Source organism: Papaver somniferum, unplaced genomic scaffold (genome assembly GCF_003573695.1).
Source record: "Papaver somniferum cultivar HN1 unplaced genomic scaffold, ASM357369v1 unplaced-scaffold_107, whole genome shotgun sequence".
NCBI classification, from domain to species: domain Eukaryota; kingdom Viridiplantae; phylum Streptophyta; class Magnoliopsida; order Ranunculales; family Papaveraceae; genus Papaver; species Papaver somniferum.
The window spans coordinates 4,839,879-4,863,268 of record NW_020619603.1 but is presented as its reverse complement, the minus strand read 5'-3'; the positions used below and the strand labels follow the sequence as shown (position 1 = coordinate 4,863,268).

Here is a 23,390-nt window from a genome sequence, read left to right as displayed (position 1 = left end):
TAGTTAAAATCTCTTAGATTAAGAAACTTTTTTGATTTTATAAATTTCTGTGTTTTTTCCTGTTTTACCCTTAATTATATTCCAATGTTAGAGACATACACTCAATTGTGATGATTCCCAAGCAAATAAATAGGGGTAGCAAAGTAAAAAATGGTTTTGAAATTTGGACTCCGTCTATATAGTGGTACAAGGAAAAATGAAAATTTCGTCTATATAATATAGGTACGGAGGGAGTACGATTTAGGATTCGCATAATATCCGACTAATCCTGGGGGCAGGTCAACACAATGGATGTCTCTAGTCTGACCAGGTTAGGTCAACCACAATGATAAGAGATATTCCTTAGATTATCCCTTATTTCAAGCGTAGCGAAATGTGCCCAAAAATCATCTCGTTGTGGGAAAAAAGCATCTCTTACCTAACCAACACCGAAACTGAGTCAGCTTGAAGCATGGACCGCATATCCAGCCTAGCTGTCTCCGTAGTCTAATTTTTTTAAAAACTGAGTTTTCGAGTCTATTTACGCTTATTACACCCTTTAGCAAGAGTTTTGCTTCTCCGTAGCAAGATTTCTTACTTAACCCTTACCAAGAGGTAAACTCTTGCAATCGTAGTTGCGCTCTTCTATAATTTGATTTGTTAATTGAAAGTTGAAATACTTTATCATTTGTATCCCAAGATTTAATAAGAACGTGCGGTTGGGGGATACTTATATTAATTGAGGGATAGAAGAAAATGACAAAATCTGGATTTAAATATCAAATCAGGGTCACCCCTTATCTATGTATTTTACCTAATTCCTAATCTACCTCTCACTAATCAGGTTTAGTGTTTAATTATAATTAAGAAAATTCATAAATATTTATTAAATGATTAATGTGTATTTTTATTTGTATTTGGGTGGGTGAGGTGAGAGTAGATTGAGGAAAGAAACTTGAGAGAGAACTTTTTTTTGGTGAAAATGGAGGATGATTGTGAAGAGAGAATTGTTGCTAAATCTTTAGCTCAACTACAACAAGGAGCATATTTTCAATCTTCTGCTAATGACAGCAACTCACAATTGCAAGTATTTGTGGAACCAACACCCTTGGATCATGATTTTTATGAGCATGAAGTGTTTCGTGAAGAACCAACCCAAGAGAGTAAACTAGTTCAACATACAAGCACTCCCAATACTCAGGTAAAGGTGTCAATGTGTTGAAATTTTGATTTTTTTTCCTTTGAATCCACCGTTGTTGCAGCTGAAATAGCTCGGTGCCGGCATGAACGTAGTATGAATACAATGCCGGCAGAAACATTCCCGGCATAGTATTCATATTAAGTCCATGTCAACCAACAATATCCCCCATTTTGAAAGGAAAACTGGCATTATATTCAACCGAAAACACCATGCATGTAAAAAAGTTACTTTTTACCTACCACGGAATATTCTACGGATATGCTATCGGCATGGTTCAATTCTAACTTTACCATGACGGTACTTCCGAAAAAACATTCAGGAATTAGTGTCTTCCAAAGCTAACTACCGGCATGGTTGATTAATTATCGACCACGCCGACACATTGTACCGGCGTGGAACCATAGATAACGAGCATGCCGGCACCTATGTTTCCGGTGTTGATTTCAAATGAAATTTTTATGCCGGAAAGCGTTTCAAATTTGATCTTTAGTTTCGGTTCAGTTCGACCATGCCGGAACTTTGGTTGAGCATGTCGGAACTGTGGTCTGGCATAGTATTTTAATTATTTATTTTGAACTAATTTATTTTCGTTTCATTCGATCCATAGGTTGTGACATATATTGATCCAACAAATGCAAGACCGCTTGTTCGGGATATGTCGGAATACTATAAAATGTCTCAGGTATGTTACCAAATAATATTTTTCACCTAGTATCTTGAACTTTACTATGGATTGCTTGTAATGAACCTTATAATCTACCATTGTTGTCCTTATATAGGGAATAAAATCTAAAAAGGAAGCAATTGCTTGGGTTAAAGAGACGTCTCTTAAGAACATGTGTGTGTTGGTGAGGAATACCCAAGGTTCAAATATTCATTTTGAGATGGCTTGTGAGAGAAGTGGGGAATACAAGGAGAAGAATAGCCACAAGAGAAAGGGTTATGTATATCCAAAGAAGACTAATAGGGTATACAAGACTCGTACGAGGAAGGATAATTTCCCCTTTAAGCTTGTATTTCATTTAAGAGACAAGATCAAGGAATGGGATTGTACGGTGTGGTTCAGTCGTCATAACCACCCGGATCCAGAAGATTTTTTTGGTCACTCCTTAGTTACGAATCTAAAACCTCATGAAATGGAGGATGTAAAGAGATTCACCAAAGCATTATCAAACCAGGATAAATTCTCAGAGGCTTCAAGGAAAAGGATTCGACGAACGTGTCTTCTCTAAGTAGAATTTATAGCGCACAAGCAAGTATTAGAAGGGTGGAATGGGAACGGATGAGCGTTATGAAAGAATTTGAGAAGATAGTTTAAGATCACAACTACAAGTGTATCATTAAAATAGGGACGGACAACAAGCCCCTTCAAATATTCATTTCACATCCTTTGCTTGAAAAATTGGCTCTTACATGTTTTGTTGTTCTTATGATGGATTGCACCTACAAGACAAACAAATACAATATGACGTCGTTCAACATCGTGTGAAAAACATCGGACAAGGTATCTTATATGCTCTCTTCTTCCTTTCGCTCCACAAGTCTTTTTCCTCTGGATCTTCAATTTTATCTATCCTTTCTTCGACCTTCAGCATTTCTTCCGTTGTATTTGTGACATAATTTTATGAGGGAAGTTGTTCGATTCGGTATAAACTCATCCATGTAATCCATTTTTCGTTTCTTACACTTAATGTCCTCAAACTTCGGCATATAAGGACCACTACTAACAAGACCCAAAAAAGGGCTTAATAAAGGGTGGTGATCTTTCGTGGAAATCCAATTGTTAGAGCACTTCTCAGTTAAACCCACCAAACGTTGTTATGTCAAGTTTGGTTGTCATATTTAGTTCCAAAACTCGAGTCGCTTAATAAGTAAACTAGACTCAACTTCGTTAGGTTAGGATAGAAACGATAGAATTATTGTGCTCCAGTTACTCACAGAGATCTGAAGATAGATTGAAGACAACAAAGACATTGTCCTTCAGCTTGAGGTTAGTAACTACGACTTGACATGTTCCATTTCTATCTTATTTCTTTCAAATATTTTATATTAAAAACAAAACATGCGAGGTTATAGATAATACTCTAGTATTAGAATTGGTCATACTATTATGATCAAAGTGTCAAGGAATTTATTGAATTACGAAGTATAACACTTATCTTTTGAACTTTGTAAATATCACATCGACATTATCTTATGAATGCTATTGTGATTATGTGTATGGGTAAAGGTGAATATTTCATGCTAGGAAACAGTGTTTTACATTTGTTTAAAGGGAGTACATTCATGAACTTGTTTTATGAATCGAAAGGGAAATCACTAGGATTATTGGTATTGTTATTCATTGCATATCTTTGGATTACCAATATATGTGAGATGGTAGAACTGGTCGTAACTTGTTATGTATCTTGGTATAACTAATCACAATGCCTGACTTATAATTTGGTATGACTAGTTTTGATTAATTAGTGTAACCAATCCTGGTAATTGGCGTAACCGATCCTGGTAATTGGTGTAACCGATCCTGGTAACTGGTATGACCGATCCCAAGCAATACCATGAGTCATTTGAACATGTGCATAAATCTTATTTATTAATTGTTCAAAAATATCCCTTGATACTTAAACCGGAAGATTCCTAATATCTTTTGATATTTGGAAATATGCTTTTAAAATATATTATTATAATAATTTCATAAATGTATTTTTAACACATTCGGAATTAATTCCAAAAAAAATCAATTTCCACAAGTCTTTATGAACCCGAAGGCATAAGCCTCTTAACACTGACCCAAACCTAGCAATTTGAGTTCAAGATAACCCAACATGAAGAAGTAACCTAGATTTTATTTCTCTCTCTTCTTCAAAAGTAAATCTTCAAGAAAGGTATAACCCTAGATTTTATGTTTTCTACAACTTCATCTCATCCCAATCTTCATTTGGATTTTGCTTTCTTTGCAACTTAGAAACTTTAGGTTTACTTTATCTACAACTTAGATTTCCAGTCCATTAGAAGACCCTACAACCTTCTTTTCTCCTGTTAACTCACATCACATTTCTAAGTTCAAGGCAGTAGAGGATCCCAAAATTAATGTAGTTACCTTAGATGGGGAAAGCAGAGGAAAAAGTTACAGGGACTTCTTAACGAGTTTGAATTTGGGTTGCGATTATACTCTTAGAAATCATTCTGGTCTAGAGCTACTGGATCATGGTATGGGCGCTGAGGTAAAGTCGTCATCCTGCACAAGTGGCGTGATGGAGCTCACCAGCGCACTTAGGATGTTTCAGAAGCCCAATCCCATCTATCAGAAGGGGAAATTATTAATACGGGCTGATTCCCGTGAAGTCATTGACTTGCTTGATGGCATATGGTTGCACTACAAGTGGAATACTCGAGGTGAACTAATTGCTCATCCTAGACAGTTAAACTCGTATAAAAATCTAGAGATCATGAAGATTGCATAAATGATTAATAGTGAGTTCATTGACAAGTATAATGAATGTGAATTATATTTCGAGTGGATACCTCGCGAGCGTAACTTCTTGGATGATAGGTTAGCCCAGTTAGGAAGTCAAATGCTCGAGGGGGAATTGAGTTCAGATGTGCCAACTGATTGGACATTCTGGAACTTTTGGGGCAGAGAACTTTCTCTTCTGATATAAGGCTCACTCAAACTAGATCAAAGATTTAACGTTTATACGTATTTAAGTTTTTCTAGATCTGTAAGATAGATTGTTGATTTTCCATTGTTAAGAGACTCCGTTATGTGCGACAAATCAATAAGGATTCAGCTTTTTTTGCAGATTGTTACTTTGAAGATTAAATCGAAGATTGAAGACTTTGAATATTTGAAGACTTTTATTCTTGTGTTTTGATCTTGGTGTAACTTTCTGTGACTTGATTTTCCGGGATTAAAAGGTTGTTTATTTTCGATAAACATAAGCCTTTTTTAGATCAAGAAGTTATTTGCGATTTTATCATAAACCTTGTAATCAAGATTGATTATTTCGGTAATCATTGTCTTGTTTGATCTTGTAACCAAGGAGCTTCGGATCGGGTAACGTGTCTTAAAAATAAAAGATCTATAACTGTGCATTTATCATATATTTCGGTATTGTGATTATAAAGTGAGTTTGGTTACCAAACAGTTTTGATCCTTTACTGTTTGGAATACGATCCACAGGAATCTTGTCTTCCCAGTTGAAAGATTGGTAGAAGTTATTGTGAACCACTTAGAAGATATACTAGATTTAGTCTTAAAGAGAACGCATTTTCTGCTAGGATATCTAGTATCAAATATCTATTGAGAACTTCGGTTCTGCTAGATATTATCAAAACAAGAATACTGCTGAAGCTGAGTAAATAGGATTTTATTTTACTTGGTATTGTATAAACGAAGTTACAGGGTTTACTTTTTGTAGCATCTTAATTCATTGAGTATTCAAAAATGGACTAGGTCCCGGGGTTTTTCTACAAGATTGTAGTTTTCCTCGTTAACAAAATTATGGTGTGTGCTTTACTTTATTTCCGCATTATAGTTGTGTTTATATTATAATTAAAGTAAATACACTTGTACGTTAACTAGGCACTTGATATTTATCCTATAAGGTTTCGGTTATACCGTACCTATTATCAAGTGAACACTTTGTTGTAGTGTTGTCTCAATTTCATATCCATAGACGATCACAAAAAGTGTATTGGATTTCTCCACTTGACTTTGATATTCTCACATTGTTAGGCCAGTCCGGACTAACCCTATTTCAAGTAGACACCGTGTTGAAATATTCCTTAAGTGATTGTTGCTCCAAAAGGTTTATACACGGTAGAGATTAAATGTGTTGTGATCAAATAAAAAAATTGTGGTGTATTTTGGTACTCTCATCTTTTCACCGATACTATGTAGAAATTTTTAATCCATTCGGTTTCTTCCACAATATCTGCTTCTATCTTCGCTTGTTTTACACGTTACTATATTTCTTTAGTTTCTTTATGATATTTTTCTTCTATTACTGCCTCTTCTTCTTCTCTTTTCCTTTTATGTATCTCTTCTTCCATTGCGGCAATTGACTTGGTGGTTTCTTCCTTCCTTCCAAGTTTTCTTGTATAAGGGAAATTGAGTTGGTGGTAGATGATAATTGATATCCTATCGGAGTGGATATTTGTTCATCTTAAGTTTTTCTCTTTCCATGGCAACGAAGAAATCGGTAGTTTGTGATGGATTTTCCATTGGAGATATGTGGTGGAGCTTATAATTTTTTATTTTATTTTGAGGTAGCAAGTGCAATGGGTGTATCCATTGCTTTAAATAGAGGAGGAAACAACGGATCTTTTTTCCTCTTTATCAAACCGGCATTGTCAGTAACCTAATATCCACGCCGGCAGTTCCCTTTACTGCTTTATGGTTTTAAAAAAATAGCCGTTGGGCATTGAAATTCGGATCGAAGCTGCTTAGTTTTCAAAATGTTAAATGCCGACATTGAACTAAAGATAACAGGCATGCCGGCATTCAATGCCGGCTTGGATTTTTATATAAAGTAAATTCCGGAATAATGTTTATTGTAGACAGAAACCATAACATTTCGACACTCTATCCCGACATAGAGTTATATATATTATCTACGTAGGCATAGTAACGACATTGAATTATGTTAACATTGTATGCCGGAACTATAATTTATTTCAAATGTAATCCTTGTCACAGGAATCACGGATGCACTTAGCACGTGCATCAAGACTTTGAACCACTTGATGACCCAAGTGGACGAGTTATAGTCTCGTGAGGGTTTACATAGAGATCTACCCACAAAACGTTACCAAAAACTAGCCTAAAAACCTAACCAAAAACCACTAAACCTATCAATGTTTTTGCGAAGAATCCGTCTCCGATTCACTCAGCTGGTGGTACTCCGTAACTTTGGTTTCCATGTGGTTCACGTTTTCATCAAACATGAATGCTTCCCCCTTTTCCTGTAAGTAACGCGCTCTCACGGCTTCATGCTACAAAAACAACACACAAATTTAGTTTGTTACATACAAATTGAAAAGAGTGGATTTTGTCGAATTAATCATAAATATACTTATGAGTTGTTAAGGGGACAATCTATTGTGGGTAGCGTGCGCGATCCGGTGTTTGATTTTGAAAAACTCAACCACCGCATCTAGGATGATGTCGTGTCGTTGCTCGATTTGTTGAGCAGTTCTTCCTCCGGGTTCCCATAATCGTGCCTAAATTTGTTAAAAAAACTTCAACCACATGTTCTCCCCCGAACTGTTATCTATAACTCCAACTCGAGTTGCGGCGTACCATGCTTGGGTGATTGCTAAATCTTCCTCTGAGTTAAACGATGTCATTTGTTATATGTGAAAGTAGGTTCTATACTAAGCTATTTATAGATGACTATTCTAGGGTTTAGGGTTTCATAAGTTAAGAGTCCCAAGGATAAATATAACACAGGAGTTTTGAGAAATTGGGTTCAAGTATTAGCTCTTTTTATATAGAGAAAAACCTCAACGACTAGTTTTTTTGAAATCACAAATGCAGGCATTGATGTTAATATAGATATAAACACCGGCATCTGGTCCTGGTATTGATTACCATTCAATATCCATGCCAGTACTTATTTTTTTTATACAGAGATTAGGGCCAATCTCAAGTAAATGCCGACACGGTTGCAACACCAACATACAACGCCGGCATAGACTAGCGGCAGTGGTTATATTTATGCTACCAGCCGGCATACCGGAAAAAACGGCTAGTTTTTTGAAAAATAAGACCGTTTGAGATTCATTCTATATAATACCCTCCCATTCCTTTGGAAAATTTACAGTAAGCACCCACTAAATAACAAATCCTTCTCTCAAGAAAGCAATCTAGTCTCAAAAAATAGATCAAGCAAGCACGGTTCAAGCTTCACAAGCGATGGGAGATTTATCAACAAGCTCTATTTGTAAACCACCATCAAGTTCTACCTGCAAAGTAAGTAGATTCAACATTAATAATAATATATCGACAATTCCAATCTTATCTACTAGGACGTATCACTAATATAATCTTCTCTTACAGAGTCATCATTGCAGTTCAAATTTGTAAGTCAACTTCTCATCATGGACTGTCCTTTTATTTATTCGAAGTGCGGAAACTGTGATGGGACATGTTTTGGATTGCAAAAACTGATGATATTGAAAATGGAAGAATCTTTCTAAGGTGTTTGAATCACCCAAAATGCGAAGAGTTTCAATGGTTAGACAAAGTTGTTGAACTATCGGAATCAAGAGAAAACACAAAGTCCAATGCAAGCCTATTGACGGGTGTGATGGGTGTTATATGCAGGGAAAGGAATATGTTGAAAGAGAAGATGAACCAATGAGGATGGTCCTTGACACCGAGATTCCAAATGATGTCTTCGAAGATATTCGCGAAAGACTCAAAGGAAACGGAATTGTTGAAAAAGGATGGAAATAGATTATGAGATCATCTTAAACCAAAAGTACTCCATTCGCATGTTTTTTAGTATATTTTAATTTAAAATATCATATTTTTTAGTATGTTTTAATTTAAAGTTTCAAATCTAATGTAATAGATTATCTAGGAACGAAATAAAAAGAGCATTCGTAACAGATCTATAATCAATCCCAGCATTGTAGATTTATCCAAACCAATGCCAGAATTCTGAAAAAATTAAATTTCTGAAGGATTTACAGAATGTCGGCATGGACAGGTATCTTATTTACCATGACGATTTTCTGGAAAATTATCCAAGTTTAAAAAAATCAGATTTCCGGCATGGATTTAATTAATATTGCCATGCCGGAAAAGTCCAAATTCTATACAGGAACTTGGACCCTACCATCCCCACTTTCCGGCATGGTTTTGGAAGAAAAATTAATGCCGGTATTAGTTTCGGCATGGAAGTATAATTACTTATCTACACTGGAAATAATGTCGGCGCCTTAGGTGTAAAGAAAACTTAAAAAAAAAATATTTTTCGTGAAATCTAAACATGTTCAACATAAAACATGCAAACAACTGAATTTTGTTTAAATTTTCTTAATTCATTTATCATAAACCAAAAGTAAACCAAGCAACGAAAGAGTTCATCATGAGTTAAAAACAAAAACAAGTTCCAAATTGTTCAAAACGTAACAGCGACCATCCAAATGAAGAAACACAAATTCAAATCCTATATCACTTGGTCTTTTGCTTCTTGACCACGATCACCTTCCTCGTTTCCCCGAACAAATATTTTGCATAAGGGTCTTCCATTTTATCAAGCTTTTCCTCAACTTCCTACATTTCTTCAGGGGATAACACCTCTCTTATCTCGTTCTTGCAACCAAACATCCTCCCAACTTTCCAAGCCGACGTCGCTAGTTTCATACATCCAACAAATAATTGGTATATATATATATATATATACTAATATAAGATTATGTATACATTAATTGACTAAGCAATTAACAATACTTACTAACAATCCAACGGTCTTCTGAAGTTCGGCCATTGTAGGTGGTGCCTCTGCAGGAGTTGGAAACGGGAGGGTTTTTCTGGGGTGGAACTTTGACGTCGTCCGGGAGCACGAAAAAAGGATGTGACTGTTGTAGGTAATAAAACATGTAGTCGGGGTGGGCTTCATCACCGTTTTCCGCAATCTCCCAGTTATTACTATCTACCAAACGACATGATTTCCTATCTCTCCAATGTGTTGGTTCTGTAATTGGCTCATACTCTACCTTCAACCTTAAGGAAGTTGAGTGGCTCAGAAAATGGTCAACATCGTACCTTTCAAGAGAGGCTGTATCGGAATAAGGTAATTGCCTATATCCAAGTTGTCGCATGACACGTCGGGGATCAGCCATAATGTATCCCTTTAGGTGGAACAACGGTCCATTGTAAAATGCAACGTTATTATACCTCAAAATTTGGTGGTTCTCTCTAGCCTCCTTGTACGGGTCGAACACAACCTCTTTGGTAGTCATCGCGTCCAAAGCGAATCTCATATTTGTCAATCGATGATTGTTACCGGGCTTCAGAATATTGTTGAATTCGTATCTCTTAGCTCTATGCGCCTCGGGTTCGGAAAGGTTTTTGATCTTCAAGAATTTGTAGTTCGTGAACGATGTTGAGAAGTGTTCATAAGCCCACACCTATAACGATGTGGAATGATACATATAAGAAGCAGTGAATCTTGTTTCTGAGTTCATAATAAGGGTACATGTGAACAATATACATAAGAACATAAGTTTAAAAACAAAATTATTTGGAGTCGAGTGAAATTCCTGACAAATTGGTTTGTAACAGCCTTAGAGGCCCTTCTCATCCCCGCCTTCAAATGTGCCATTACCACGGTGACTCAAGAATAGTTACAGACCTCTTTCAACGGATCCAAGTATTGAAGGTGGTTTGAACTAACTCTATTGCCACTAGCGTCAGGGAACACCTTAGTGCCCAAGATGAATAACAGGTATGCAGCGGCTGTACAACGAATTTGTGCAGGGTCTCATCCATCCTTGTCTTTTCTCTCCTGCGTTTTTCAAAGGTCTCCTTAAGCAGCTTCAGCTTGATGGTCTTTGTCCTACTATTCTTAGATACATAGAAGCTTAATTTCCAAAGAAGTTTTGTAGTCCCAACCAAACAACTTGTTAGTTAGAGCGTACAACTTCGAACATTCAACGTCCGGACACTTATCTCCTTCTGCAACTGATTTGCCGATAACATTCAATCCTAAAATGTTCTAAGCATCATCAGGGATCAAAGTCATCTCCCCAAACGGGAAGTGCATGGTATCAGTTTCACCATGATACCTTTCGACGAAGCAATTGACTGTCACAGAATCACACTTCACATAATTTTCAACCAAAGCATATAGCCCAGACTCTCGTACTAATGTATGGAACTGTTCACATTCCGTAGTCAAATCACAATGAGTCGCGGCTTGGTTTCGGCAAACACCCACAACCTTCTTATGATCCTACAATTAGGAGACAATACAATTAATAGATTTTACATAAATACAAAACAATACATATGCACAAGATACAAATTCTTACACAGGTTTGATAGACAGTATGAGCCCATGTGTCCAAACAACATTTTCGGTTCCGGAGATTCACCCCAAATCCTACCACGATCAAGGTCAGGTATCATGGCATCAATACGAGGAAGGTGCGAACCTTTAACTTTTACTTTGCCTTGTGTCGGTTTGTTGACTTGGCCCTAAAACTTCCTATAAAAATTCGCTTTGGGTTGCTAATTGACTTGGATCAACCTTATTATCTTCCTCCTCACTTTCCTCTTCATCTTGATCATGGTGCTCAACTGTTCCAGTAGGTTCACGGATTACGAGTTTTCTACGGTCACCACCACTCTACCCTTTTCCCCCTCTTGTATATTCCCCCAAACGCTTGTTTCGACCAAGTTCTTTCCCTCGAGGAGGCAGAGATTCAGGAGTACCAAGATCGTTCTTCTTTCTTTTCTTAATGCCAGCATCTTTAGCTTTTGATTTCTTAGCTTCCTTGGCTTTATCCCTATATCAAAAGAAACACAAAATAAATATAAGACAACTCACAATCGTATTTGATGTCGGCATAGATATACTTTATAACGTCATAGAATCATCAGTACCGGCATTGGTTCACGAAATATCGACCATGCCGAGACCCCAAAAACGCATAGTAATTTAACAAAACAACTATGTCGGGACACGATGCTGGCATTGTCGAATAAATGTCGACAATGCCGGTAGTCTTAGGTAATTCCTAGGTTGTTCCTGTAAACCAAAAGAGCACCGCCGGCACAGACTTAAGAATTCAAAACAATGTCGTAACGGTATTCATCCTAATTTCACTGCCGAGTACTGTTAAAAAATTCCTAGGGTTTTCCTGTATATTAAAACAAACTACTGGCATGATATTCAACCTAAAATCAATGTCGGGACAAAACATACAGTTTCAGGTGATTTTAACTTTGTAGCCGGCATAGTATGCATACTACATTCAATGCCGGAACAGACTACCGGCATGGTATTCATCCGAAATTTAGTATCGTAACTCGGTACCGGCATTGTATTCATACTAATTTCAATGTCGACATTGATTGTAACTCAACTGTTTGAGTTAAGGTTCGCGATTCTAACATTAACCCAATGCCTTAAATCGATGGAAACACTTATAGAACAGTTCAGAATGACTTACCTTCTCATAGAAGTCATTTGTTTGAGAGTTTGATGGTCCGACTCCTCTTATTCTTCTTCTTTTTCAACAACAATACGATTGATTCTTTCTTCTTGTTTTTGTTGAGCAAGTGATATTGATTTTGATTGCGGATTGGGATTGGGTTTCTTTCATGGAGGCATGGTTATAGATAGATTCGGGTAATCGACGAAGATAAAATCGACGATGAAGAACGATTAAGAAGAATTTTTTTTTTCAAAACCCTAACCTAAGAAGAGTTCCGGAACTGAATGAATGGGGGATACTGATCTTGGTTGATTTTAAGATTTTTATTTTGTGGGAAGGGTAGTATCGTCTTTTCATAATATTTTTAATTAACCAAAGGGTATTTTGGTATTTCCGGCCCAAAAAAACACCCCTTGGCAGACATTATTGGTTAGGAAAATTAAGTAATTTATATCCCCAATCGCACGTTCTTTAATAAACATCTTAACAATTTTATCAATCTATTATATAGCCTAAATGGTATCTGGTAGAGCCAATTTAGCTTGATCTATAAAGAATTTAATGCTAATAAGTTATGAACTCAGGTCACTAACATCATCACCCAATGACTTTATCACTATACAATTATAACATCGGCTGGAGAACCAATTCGATTGTTATAACAACTAAATTTTTTTAGATTTATTGAAAATCAACGACTTCATCGTATTGTTTGAGAGGCATAATACAAAAATTGAAAACAAATTACTAAAAAATTAGTCATGTTTTAAACAATGATTTCAACATAATCATAAATCTCTAATAAGTTAAAAGATATAAACCAATCTTCAATAATTCATGATACTGGTTAGCTGTTACTATCCCCATTAAAAAAATGGACCTACACCATTCCTTTATAATATGCTTTTCTGACATACTAGTTGTTGTTCTTATATCATTTCCCTCTCTTATCAACCAAACCATCTATCCAACTCCATGGAGGTCACAGCCAACAGTGAAACTTTCAGTTTCATTACCCAAATTCCCTGCAAGAGCTCGAATTTCCGGTGGCCGATGCGGAGAAAACGTCTCGGTCGCCGCAGAAAAACACCAACGGTGTGCCTAGGAGGCGATTCGAAGAAACCGCGGAGAGGTTTGATAATAGTGAAGTTGTTGAGGAGAATTAGACTCAAGTGGTTAAAATTGCAGTATACATGTATGTTGAGGAAGCTTAAAGATACTTATTATGCTGTTTTGAAAGATCTTATTGAAGCTGGATCGACGTTCGAATCGATTCAACAACGGATTATGAATGAAAGTTACTTTTCTGCTGTTCCTATTATGGCTGTTCCTTCTGCTGGTATTACTTCTTTCATTGGTCCTAATAGAGCTCGCTCTAAGACTTAAAAAAACAAATATATTTCTGATTTTTCTATTGCTAGACCTGCCTGCCTATGCATGTGTATGTATCTCAGAGTCTCAATCATCTGTTTATGAAGAACTTATTGTCTGTGTTTTAGATTGTATTGCTTCTGTAACATCAGTAGTTTCTGATTAACAGTATGTTTGGAGATCACTCTGAAAATTGTCTATCGGCTTATGGAAGTCAAAAAAATTAAAAATTAGTTTGGTTTACAATTTCAGAATGATTTATCACTCTGTGTTTTATTTTCTATTATTTTTGTTCTTTCGCCTGTGAGTGTTCAAATCCTCTGTCCGGTTACAAGCACAATCAAGAATCAGCAACCCAAACAACCATTGAAACCGGTCCTAAAACATGTCTGATTACAAGCACAATCAAAGATCAGCAACACCAACCACCATAGAAACTGGTCCTGACAGGGTACGTCACTCCGTGAAAAAGACCGTAAAATGGGACAAACAATCCACTTGCAAGCACCACCGGAAAAGAGAAGGAAGGGCAACACCTACAACCACCAAAAGTTATGCATACAACACTAACAGTATTGCCAACTTGCAATTTCAGAAATTAGGCTTCTGAAGAGAAACTGAAGCACATTCTTTTCAAGTAGTGATGGATATAGGGTGATGGATCAGTACTACCATCATCATTACTGAGTGATGGATGAGGTAGGATGCACCTACTTTCTTCTTTTGTTCCCCATATCATTAAAGTTTCCAAGGCTATAATTGAATAAAAACACAAGTGGTGGAACCCAAATTCTTTAAAGTGCCAACAAATGGAATAATATTATGTATCCCATTCCAACTCCATTTGAAAATGCATGTGCTACAAAAGAAAAAGGGTTTTTTTTGCAGCGAAAAACACCACAACCAGAGAAAAACTTAAGGCTGTAAATTTGTAACAGAAACTTAGATAACCCACACAAAAATTCAATAAAACTAGTGGTTTCACAGGGAACCACGAAAAAAAATGACAACCTATAGCCGAAAACGGACAACTATAACGAAAATCCAACTTTTTTTTCTATTTACTCGGACGACTGCAGTTAGTAGAAAGCTTCTATAACTGATTTCTAATATGACACATGACACAATCAAAACATTCGCATATTGGCCCTGCTTTGAAAACACGGTTATCAAAATTTTATGATGCGAAGTTATGAAACAATGAAATTATCCTAAACAGTTTTTTCTATGACGAAAGGACATGACAAAACTTCTCGTCAACATCATCAAGATATTAATTTTACACTTGTTCAGCGCGCGCCTTCAGCAGTTGTGCCTTCTGACCACTTGTTTGTAAAACAAAGCTGCTCCCGGAAATGTACATCTGTTTAAGAAAGAACCAAATCACTCTAATCTCAGCAGCAGCATGGTTTAATTATGTCAAATAGCAAGTGTCAAAGCTGTATGAACATACCTTCTCATCTGTTCTAGGTTTGCATAAATATTATATACAGTGTAATGCATCCTGCAATATTCACCACCAACATTTAGTATCGAAGCAAAATCCCATATGTCGGGCCAAATTAATGAGAACTGCATCAGTTTCACGTCTTACCCATCTCTTCAAGTGAAATGGAGGGCCATCATGAAGAATTCCAGGGAAGTTAACTTTGAAATTCAATCTCTTATAGTCACAAGGCACTGCTATCTGAAGACGAATGTTCCATTTTGTTGACGTCTCAAATCCTCAATGAGAGACTGGTAAAATGTTTTAAGGGCTTTGATATCACTTCCCTGTTGAGTAAATAAAGCAAAGTTAGAAACTAGATATGAAAAAAATCAAGCCTGGACTTGTTTACAAAGACATCACGCTGGATCTTTAGCAGTTCACATTATTGTGCAGAAAAGAAAAACAATCAGCTATTGGTTGAAATGCTAGTATGTGATCTGGAAAGATACAGAACCATGACCAAAACATGTCAACATGCAATGCTTCCTTGAATATGTCTTTATTACCTGCAGCTTTTGACAGTACTCTTCAGCTAGATTTTGAGGGCAGTGTGCGGTTTGAAACCCTTTCATTACAAAATGAACAAGAAACTCGTCACCAAGCTTCTCATACATGATTTTCTGAGCTACCACAATTTCCCCGAAAAGAACAAGCTGCCAGAAAACATGTAAACGATCTTTAGGCTATTAATTCATGTAGTGTGCAAAAATGTAGCACAAGCATGGGTTTATACTTGGCAGTCAAAAAAGTCAGGTGATATGAAGGTCTTACAGTATTGGCATCACGGAACTCAAAAGACTTGTCGAGAACACTGTACAAGCAGCAGCTTGGAGCGAAGGTCTCAATTATGAAGTTGCGGAAACCAGGTACCTAAAATAATTGATTAGATTAGTATATATGGAATATACTTTACCCAAACTAACAAAAAAGAATTATCTAGGATTGACCGGATTACCCTTTCCTCCTCATTAGATCCGGTGCACCAGTCTTTAATTAGTCTAATAAATATCTGCACACATGACTGGAAAGCAGACATGTCGAAGATAATAGGAATCAGTATACTGCTGATGTGATAATAGAGGAAGTAATAACTCTCCAGCATCAGCAAGAAGAAAACAGCTTAATGGTTAATACGTAGTAATACCTTTCTCACAGTAGTTTCCTTGTGATAGCAGGAATTATGCAATAGCAAGGGCATAATCGATTTTAAGTAGTTCTTTCCTTCAGTAGTAAGGAACACTGAAGACAGGTCATGAGTAGTAATTACATGAAGAAATGTGTACAATGTTTTCTGAAGCTCTTGAAGTTCACGGTTTTCCTGCCGAACCAAAAGAAAGGATAAAATGAGAAATGTTAGCCAAATCATTAGAACACCAGGTCAATTCCAATAAGCATGTGCCATTCAGTTTTTGATGTATAGCTTCTATAAGCCTAAACATATCCTACTGGAGAAACGTTTTGAGATACCTAAACTTACGGTATGATAAATCTTGCAGAAACATGCAACAGTAGCGCAAGGTTCACCAGTACGACGTTGCTTTTCGATATATAATAATGTTAAGGATTCTACAATATAACATTTTGGTGACAGATGCTAGTAAAACATATTGACACCTTACTAGCAACCAAAGCTCGTACCTCAGTGTTACTTCCAGGCCCTGAAGGAATTTCACGTGTGAGGAGAACATCAAACACTCTACTTGCAATGATAGGAAATATTTTTTCCAAGATATCGCGCATCAAAACATTGAATTTGCAGATGAGCTGATTGAGAAGCACGAGCAGACCAACCATTTCTTTGGGCTGCAATTTCAAAACTTTGAAGAGTTAATAAACGTTTGACATTTTATACTAAAATAAACGCTTAGAAACACACAATACAACCAGCCAAAATATATTTCAACGAAGGTTTAATACCCAACCCAGTATAGGCAGTCTAATTTTCGTCAGAAGCAATATATCATACACATATATATACGGCAAGTACTTTACCTCACAGTTCGCAAGCAATTGCTCAAGTGCCCTGGGGAGGTAGGGAAAGACAGCTGCTCCTAAAACCTCTACCATCCGGTGAATAAATGACGTCACCTGCATATTACCGTAATCAGTACAATCAGTACCATGTAACAGCTTCCTAAACAGGAAGCCTGGCTCAAACTCAGGGTTACAATCAGGACTACAAGTTCTTTTTTCATTTGATCCAAAAATCATGCTACACAGATAATTCTCTCCCTTCAGTTTTCTATTTTGAGTTTGAACCTATTATTTAAGCTCAGCTAAAGATATGTATTACCTTACTCCGTAGAGGATCGACTTTAGGAAACACCACAAGAATTTGAAGGAGAACATCCAAAGTCTGCCACAAAGAAAAACCAGAGTAAAAATTCAGACATGTCTTCAAACTAACGCAACAGCAACATGTTTGATACAAAAATAGTAGTACGAGGAAATGCAAGTCCACATTAGCTTAATCTTATGGCGACACATAAGACCTCACATCAGGAATTGTTCATGCGGACGTTGGTGCACAGAACAGCTATACTTTAGGATCAATTTCCTAATAAAGTAGATACTGATATTTGGAGGATAAGAATCACAGTCTCCAATGATAGTGAGTAATAAAGGATCCCCCATTCATGAAAACTTACAATGAGAAGTACTGAAATAACAAATTTTTCCAGATATAAATTCAAAAACAGCTTTAAACCACCAACCTGCTTGAACATACTACCAATTTCAGGGCGACTGGCAGTGACAAGACGTTCGCTGAAGCCCTAAAGGAACCAAATTTGTCTTGGGTAAGAAACATTATATAAGGTAAAGAGAGCAAACATGAAGTGGACCTAACAAAAATAAACCGAGAGTATACAAATTAGTGGACTCAACAAGAATACCTTGCTCAGTGCATTAATTGCCATGATTAATTGCTGTATATTTGCAATTTTAGCATAAGATTCTTCCTGATTTTGTACGTTGGCATTTAAAAGCAGCTCCTGGACCTGAATAGAAGGGAAATTAGACTAGAAAGTAGAAAAGCATTATATAACTTAACTAGACGAGAGTGAAAGTTACTCCATGCATGTAAGAGCAGTGAACACGAATTTTCCAACTACCAGAAATTTCTTCCCCTGCCCATCTAATAACTTGCCTTAAGAAAGTATTCATCCCTTACCTGATTGCATAGAGGGATCAGCAGTGACGACAGATACTCGGCTTGCTTCTCTTGTGGTACACGTACATCTTCCATCCCAATTAGTAAGCCAATTGCCTGCACTCCAATGTCAGTAAATCAGAAAACATGGGCAAAACCTATGGATTGACGATAGAAAAAACTTGTGAGAATATACCAAGTATACCTCAAATATGTGACTCCCATCTTCAGATCCTGAATTTGTCATATCTCCTGATTTCCAGTCCAACTGCGTAAACTGGGCCACTCTGTCTTGGAGACTCTGAAAACAGATTTTCATTTATTAAGGCAAAGCAAACAAGAACAATATAAGTGGACTAATACACATGGGTTGCAACGATATATCAATTTCAAACTAGTGAAGAATAATAACCTGTAATATCTTTTCGATGAAAGGAACAAGCTGGGATTTCATGTTTTTCACAACTCTCATGAAGAGGTAACTGGCCCTTCGACTCACATTGATATTTGGATGGTGTATACCCCGTTCATCCAAAAAGGCAGCAAGAATGAGGGGTGTACACTGATCATTATCCTGAACAAACTTCACATACCTAGTTATTGTCTCCAAGTATACAAGTGCTACCAAGCGATTAGAATGGCATGGAAACCTTGCCGATAACAGCATGGGTAGCAATTCCCTCACAAGTGGATTTCCATTTCTCACTGCCTCTTCATTCAAATACTCTCCAAGTGCATAAAAAATAGAGAGTGCTGCTTCAACCTCTTCAACATTCCTATCTGAAGAAGTCACAAGTGCACCAGCAAATAAATTTCTAATAAACATCTGAGTAATATCAGGAGCTACTCGGCTTACACTTCGAAGCAACACAAACAAGTCCTTTCGATACTCAATCATCCGCTCTTCCTCTTCAATCCCAATTTTATCAGGAATACTAAGATTCTCTCTATACTCAGGATCATAGCAGATTCTAACATGTATCACCTCCAAAATCTGTTGAACATGTACAATTTGTTTCTCCTTCAACGGAGTAAGAGCTTTCAACGTAGACACATAACCTGATAAGAACTGCACAATATTAAATGTTGCATCCATTTCACAGTTCTGCATCACATAGAACACAGAGGGCAAAACTTCGTCCAATAGCTCTGTAGCTACAACTTTCATCTCCTCCGATTCTAAACGCTTCGAACATTCAAGCGCCTCAGTTGCAAAACCAGTAAGCAAAAGGCCAATCTTCGAAACCAACTCAGAATCCACATCCCCAGCCACCAAACCTAAAACGCGATTAATCTGTAAGCTCCTAAGAAGCGACAACTTCGATGCCGCCTCCATCCTTTTAGAAACTATAGCCAATACACATCCCGCCCCGGCCCCCCTTAACTGTTCTGGCAACCCCTCAATCAAAATAAACTCAAACAACAACGGTACAAAAGCATCATTCGCAATCAACCCAATGTCAATCCAAGAAATATACCTCCTCATACAATCCAAAACAGTCGTACACAACTCCGCATCCGAATTCTTATACATGTTCAAAATCTCATACCAGGCACGTACAATCTGCGCAATACATTGTTGCCTCATTGCATCCTTAACTCTCCCTGCAACCGCCACATCTTCCCCACTCCGTGGATAATCCAAACTAATCAATTCATCATCTAACGCATTCAAAACTCTACAAAACATATCAATAACTGCATTCCCCTTAACCAAATTAGGCACAAAATCAACAAAACACGAAGACCAAATCAACGGATACTCAAAATAAATTAAAGTAACAAACACTTGCGCAAACTTATTCTTAATAAAAACCGGCCCTTCTAAAACACCACCAACATTGCTCTTATCATCCTCACCACCACCGCCTACCCCACCCCCACCGCCTCCACAAGCCATAGATAACACCGATTTCCTAACAAACTCCATCTCATCGGCACTAATCATCGAGTAACGAGTCCGAACAACCTCGTGAAGTGTCTGTAAACACCAAAACCGAACTTGAACGTATGTCGTAAACTGAAATCGTTCAATACATAATCTACAAATCGACGGCGTGGATTCTTTCAGTGATTCACAGTATTTCACTGCTTCTAGTTTAAGATTAGGATCAATTGAACCAGATTCATCAAATCTGAACAAAATCGCCTTCTCCAAATCATCCATGGTGGAAGATTTATTCAAAAAAAATCAAAATCTACCCTAATTAAATTCGAAAAAAAATCAAAAAATTAGGTTTGGATCGAGATTACATGAAAATGGTGGTGTAATGGATGGATCCAATACTTACCTTGATCAGATACTGTGATTTTGGATTGAGATTTGGGAGATTTTAGGGTTTAATTAGGGTTTTAGAGTGAAAGACTGCGAGAGGTTGTGATTGGGAGATGGGGATTTTTTTTTATAGCGAAGAAGAAGGAATGGAGATGAAAGGAGGTGTGGTTTTATAGGGAAGGGGAATTGCCGAAATTGGGGTTGAGTTAGCGTTGGAATTACGGGGAGGGGACTGACTGGATTTTTGTGCAGAGCAAGTATACTTGGAGTTCAAGTACAGTCACGACTTTTGGACAGCAAATACTTTTGGTTTTTAATGGGTTTTGAGGTTGGAACAGCTGGATAAATCTAGTTACCTGGAATTCTCAAACACTTTGTTTGTTTTGTTCCGACTCCCTATGTGCATCCGACTCGGTATCTGACTCGTCTTGGTCTGACTCGTGCTGTGCATTTGACTTGGTAGCCGACTCGTTTTGGGTCTTACTCGCTATATATATGCATCTGCCTCGGTATGTGATTCGGAAAAAGTCAGATCTCAATTCAGCGTTTGGATCGGCACGAGTTAGGTGTTAGGTCGTTTGTTTTCTAATATTTTGAATGTCTGATTCAGATTTAACTCGGCTCATACATCTGACTCGATGTCATTTTGAATCGGACATGATGAATCCGGTTTAAATATAAGCAGCTAGTTTATACAATTCGGATCAGAATAAGTCAGCTAATTCAGATCAGAACGAGTCAGCTAAAATTAAAGAACCTCAAAAAGAAAAATTTGGTTACATTTGTCTCGACAATTAATATAATTCGAGTCGGATATCAAATAGTTTGTTTTCCATTTCTTTCATATATGATTTGAAGTAAAATTTAAATCACGAGCCAAATTATAATTTTCTTTTCTCTTCTCTTCATGGTGTATGATTTTATAACCATCTGGCATAAAATTTCATACTAATTTTATAACCGGTTTGTAATTCAGCTGGTTTCATGCGTTCTAGGAGGTTTCAGGTTCGAGTATCAGATGGCGCAATATTACAGAGTTTGACATGGATGGTAGAGTTATCTTGCCCCCTTGCGACGACATCAACCACACTATCCGCTTCAGCTCCTCTGCTTTGTTTTTTATGAGGCTTGCTGGCAGGGGCGGAGCCAAGAGTCATGGGAATGGGGTGCAAAAACTTGATATGGGTGCAACCAAAAATTTTAGGGGATGCAAAAATGCTAAAATCTTAAATGGCTTAAAATGGACTTTGGAGCCAGCTGGGCAGGGGGTGCAACTGCACACTCTTGCAATAGGATGGCTCCTCCCCTGCTCGCTGGCACGCTAGCACGGTTACCTGTTCAACTAATGTAGCAGTAAGCCGTTTGGTGCTTAGCTTATTCAGTTTTCCTACATACATTTCGAAGTGTACACCGAGAGGGAATCCGACGAAATAAATGTCACTCTCTCTGCATTGGCATAGAGGTGGGCAAAAATGGACCCACCCCTCCACCCACACAGTATAGTTTGTAGCTTATTAGGCTTCCAATTAGGTAAAGTATGTAACAATATACTCCCTCTGTTCTTTTTTAATAGGCCAGTTTCTATAAATAAAAGTTTCAAAAAAATAGGCAAGTTTCCTAATTGGCAAAGTCAAATGTTATTTTAATTTTTGGGACCATTTTTCTCTTAACTTCTTTTGATGACAAGTGTCATGTGGACCACTTCACTTTACTTCTTTTGCTAACAAGTTTCATGGGGACCATTTCACTTTACTTCTTTTATTGACAAGTGTCATGAGGACCACTTTCAATGATTAGTTCTCTTAATTTCCTTAAATTTCGCTAAAAACAAAACTGGCCTATTAAAAAAGAACAGAGGGAGTAATAAAAAATCTACATAAATTTTATAACAAAAATTCGTAACAAACCGTCTATGTAAATCTGCCGACCTTTTACGTATCTTTCCGCATGTCCTTCCATTATCCACACAAAAATTAAAAAAATTGTTAAAATCGTCGTATGGAATTTTCCTAATTTCTATCTATCTATGACCACATACAAGTGGTCTCCGGTCAGATTGATATTTTGGGTAAAGGCCAGATCAGCATTATGTGTCTCTTAAAACTTAGAATAAGCACGTGCGTAGTCACATGAGTCCACGAAGAATCTCGGCTTTCAAGAGAATCCTTTTGTGGGCCCGCTTCATTATGGAAAAAAATCCTGTCGGATCCATCATCACGAGAAAGTGAGATCATTATCCAACGGTGAAGATGTCTCTCATACTTAGAGTTCAATAGATCATTGTACACCTTAGTACAATATACTTAAGCACACTGTGGCCAGGAGGTAACCGGCACCGGTGGGATCCCGGTTCACCGTAGATTGGCTTCTGAGGAAATAAGAGTAACAACGTAAATTGAGTGTTTTGGGAAGAATAAAAGAACTTGTTGGCTTTGCCTGAGCAGCGCTAGACTGTGCTACGATCGTGTTTGTTACGAACAACGTTGCCACTATTATAGTGTTCACTGTCATCAAAATCATCTTCATTGTCATTTCTTGATATATTATGTGGATCTTTGCTTCTTGAATGGTACTTTCTCTTTTTTTCGGAAAAACAAATACAGCGGTGATAGACGTATCGAGGAATTTATCCCCAACCTCGGTGCATCTATCATTTCTGAAAAAAGTACTGTAAATTTTTCATTTAAAGTTTTTCTTATGGAAAAAAGATATTACTTTTTCATTTTAGCTTTTTTTTTTTTTTTTCCTG

At 37.1% G+C, this 23,390-nt stretch overlaps 2 protein-coding genes across 2 annotated transcripts; one reads left to right on the top strand and one right to left on the bottom strand.

Annotated features, from left to right (window-relative positions):
• Positions 1-13,279: 13,279 nt before the first annotated feature.
• On the top strand, positions 13,280-14,009 carry LOC113328429. Its single transcript, XM_026575539.1, has one exon. The coding sequence runs from the start codon at positions 13,331-13,333 to the stop codon at positions 13,739-13,741; it is 411 nt and encodes a 136-aa protein (XP_026431324.1). The 5' UTR covers positions 13,280-13,330; the 3' UTR covers positions 13,742-14,009.
• A 493-nt stretch (positions 14,010-14,502) lies between these two features.
• On the bottom strand, positions 14,503-20,772 carry LOC113328427 (exportin-T-like). Its single transcript, XM_026575538.1, has 15 exons — positions 18,779-20,772; positions 18,572-18,667; positions 18,388-18,483; positions 18,110-18,214; positions 17,930-17,989; positions 17,509-17,571; positions 17,208-17,303; positions 16,854-17,018; positions 16,360-16,533; positions 16,171-16,236; positions 15,987-16,085; positions 15,722-15,868; positions 15,321-15,499; positions 15,180-15,230; positions 14,503-15,089 (listed from the first exon to the last, which is right to left on the bottom strand). Exons 1-13 carry the CDS (start codon positions 20,531-20,533, stop codon positions 15,410-15,412), a joined length of 3,012 nt encoding a protein of 1,003 aa, XP_026431323.1. The 5' UTR covers positions 20,534-20,772; the 3' UTR covers positions 14,503-15,089; positions 15,180-15,230; positions 15,321-15,409.
• Between the last annotated feature and the right edge of the window lie 2,618 nt (positions 20,773-23,390).

Bases quoted from the DNA above. Each gene is read 5' to 3' on its own strand.
- LOC113328429 (XM_026575539.1), top strand. From the start codon at position 13,331: ATGGAGGTCACAGCCAACAGTGAAACTTTCAGTTTCATTACCCAAATT.
- LOC113328427 (XM_026575538.1), bottom strand. From the start codon at position 20,533: ATGGATGATTTGGAGAAGGCGATTTTGTTCAGATTTGATGAATCTGGT. The intron at 17,019-17,207 runs GTAAAGTACTTG...TTGAAATTGCAG, and splicing joins AATTGCTTGCGAACTGTGAG to CCCAAAGAAATGGTTGGTCT. The intron at 15,500-15,721 runs GTAATAAAGACA...TTTACTCAACAG, and splicing joins AGTACTGTCAAAAGCTGCAG to GGAAGTGATATCAAAGCCCT.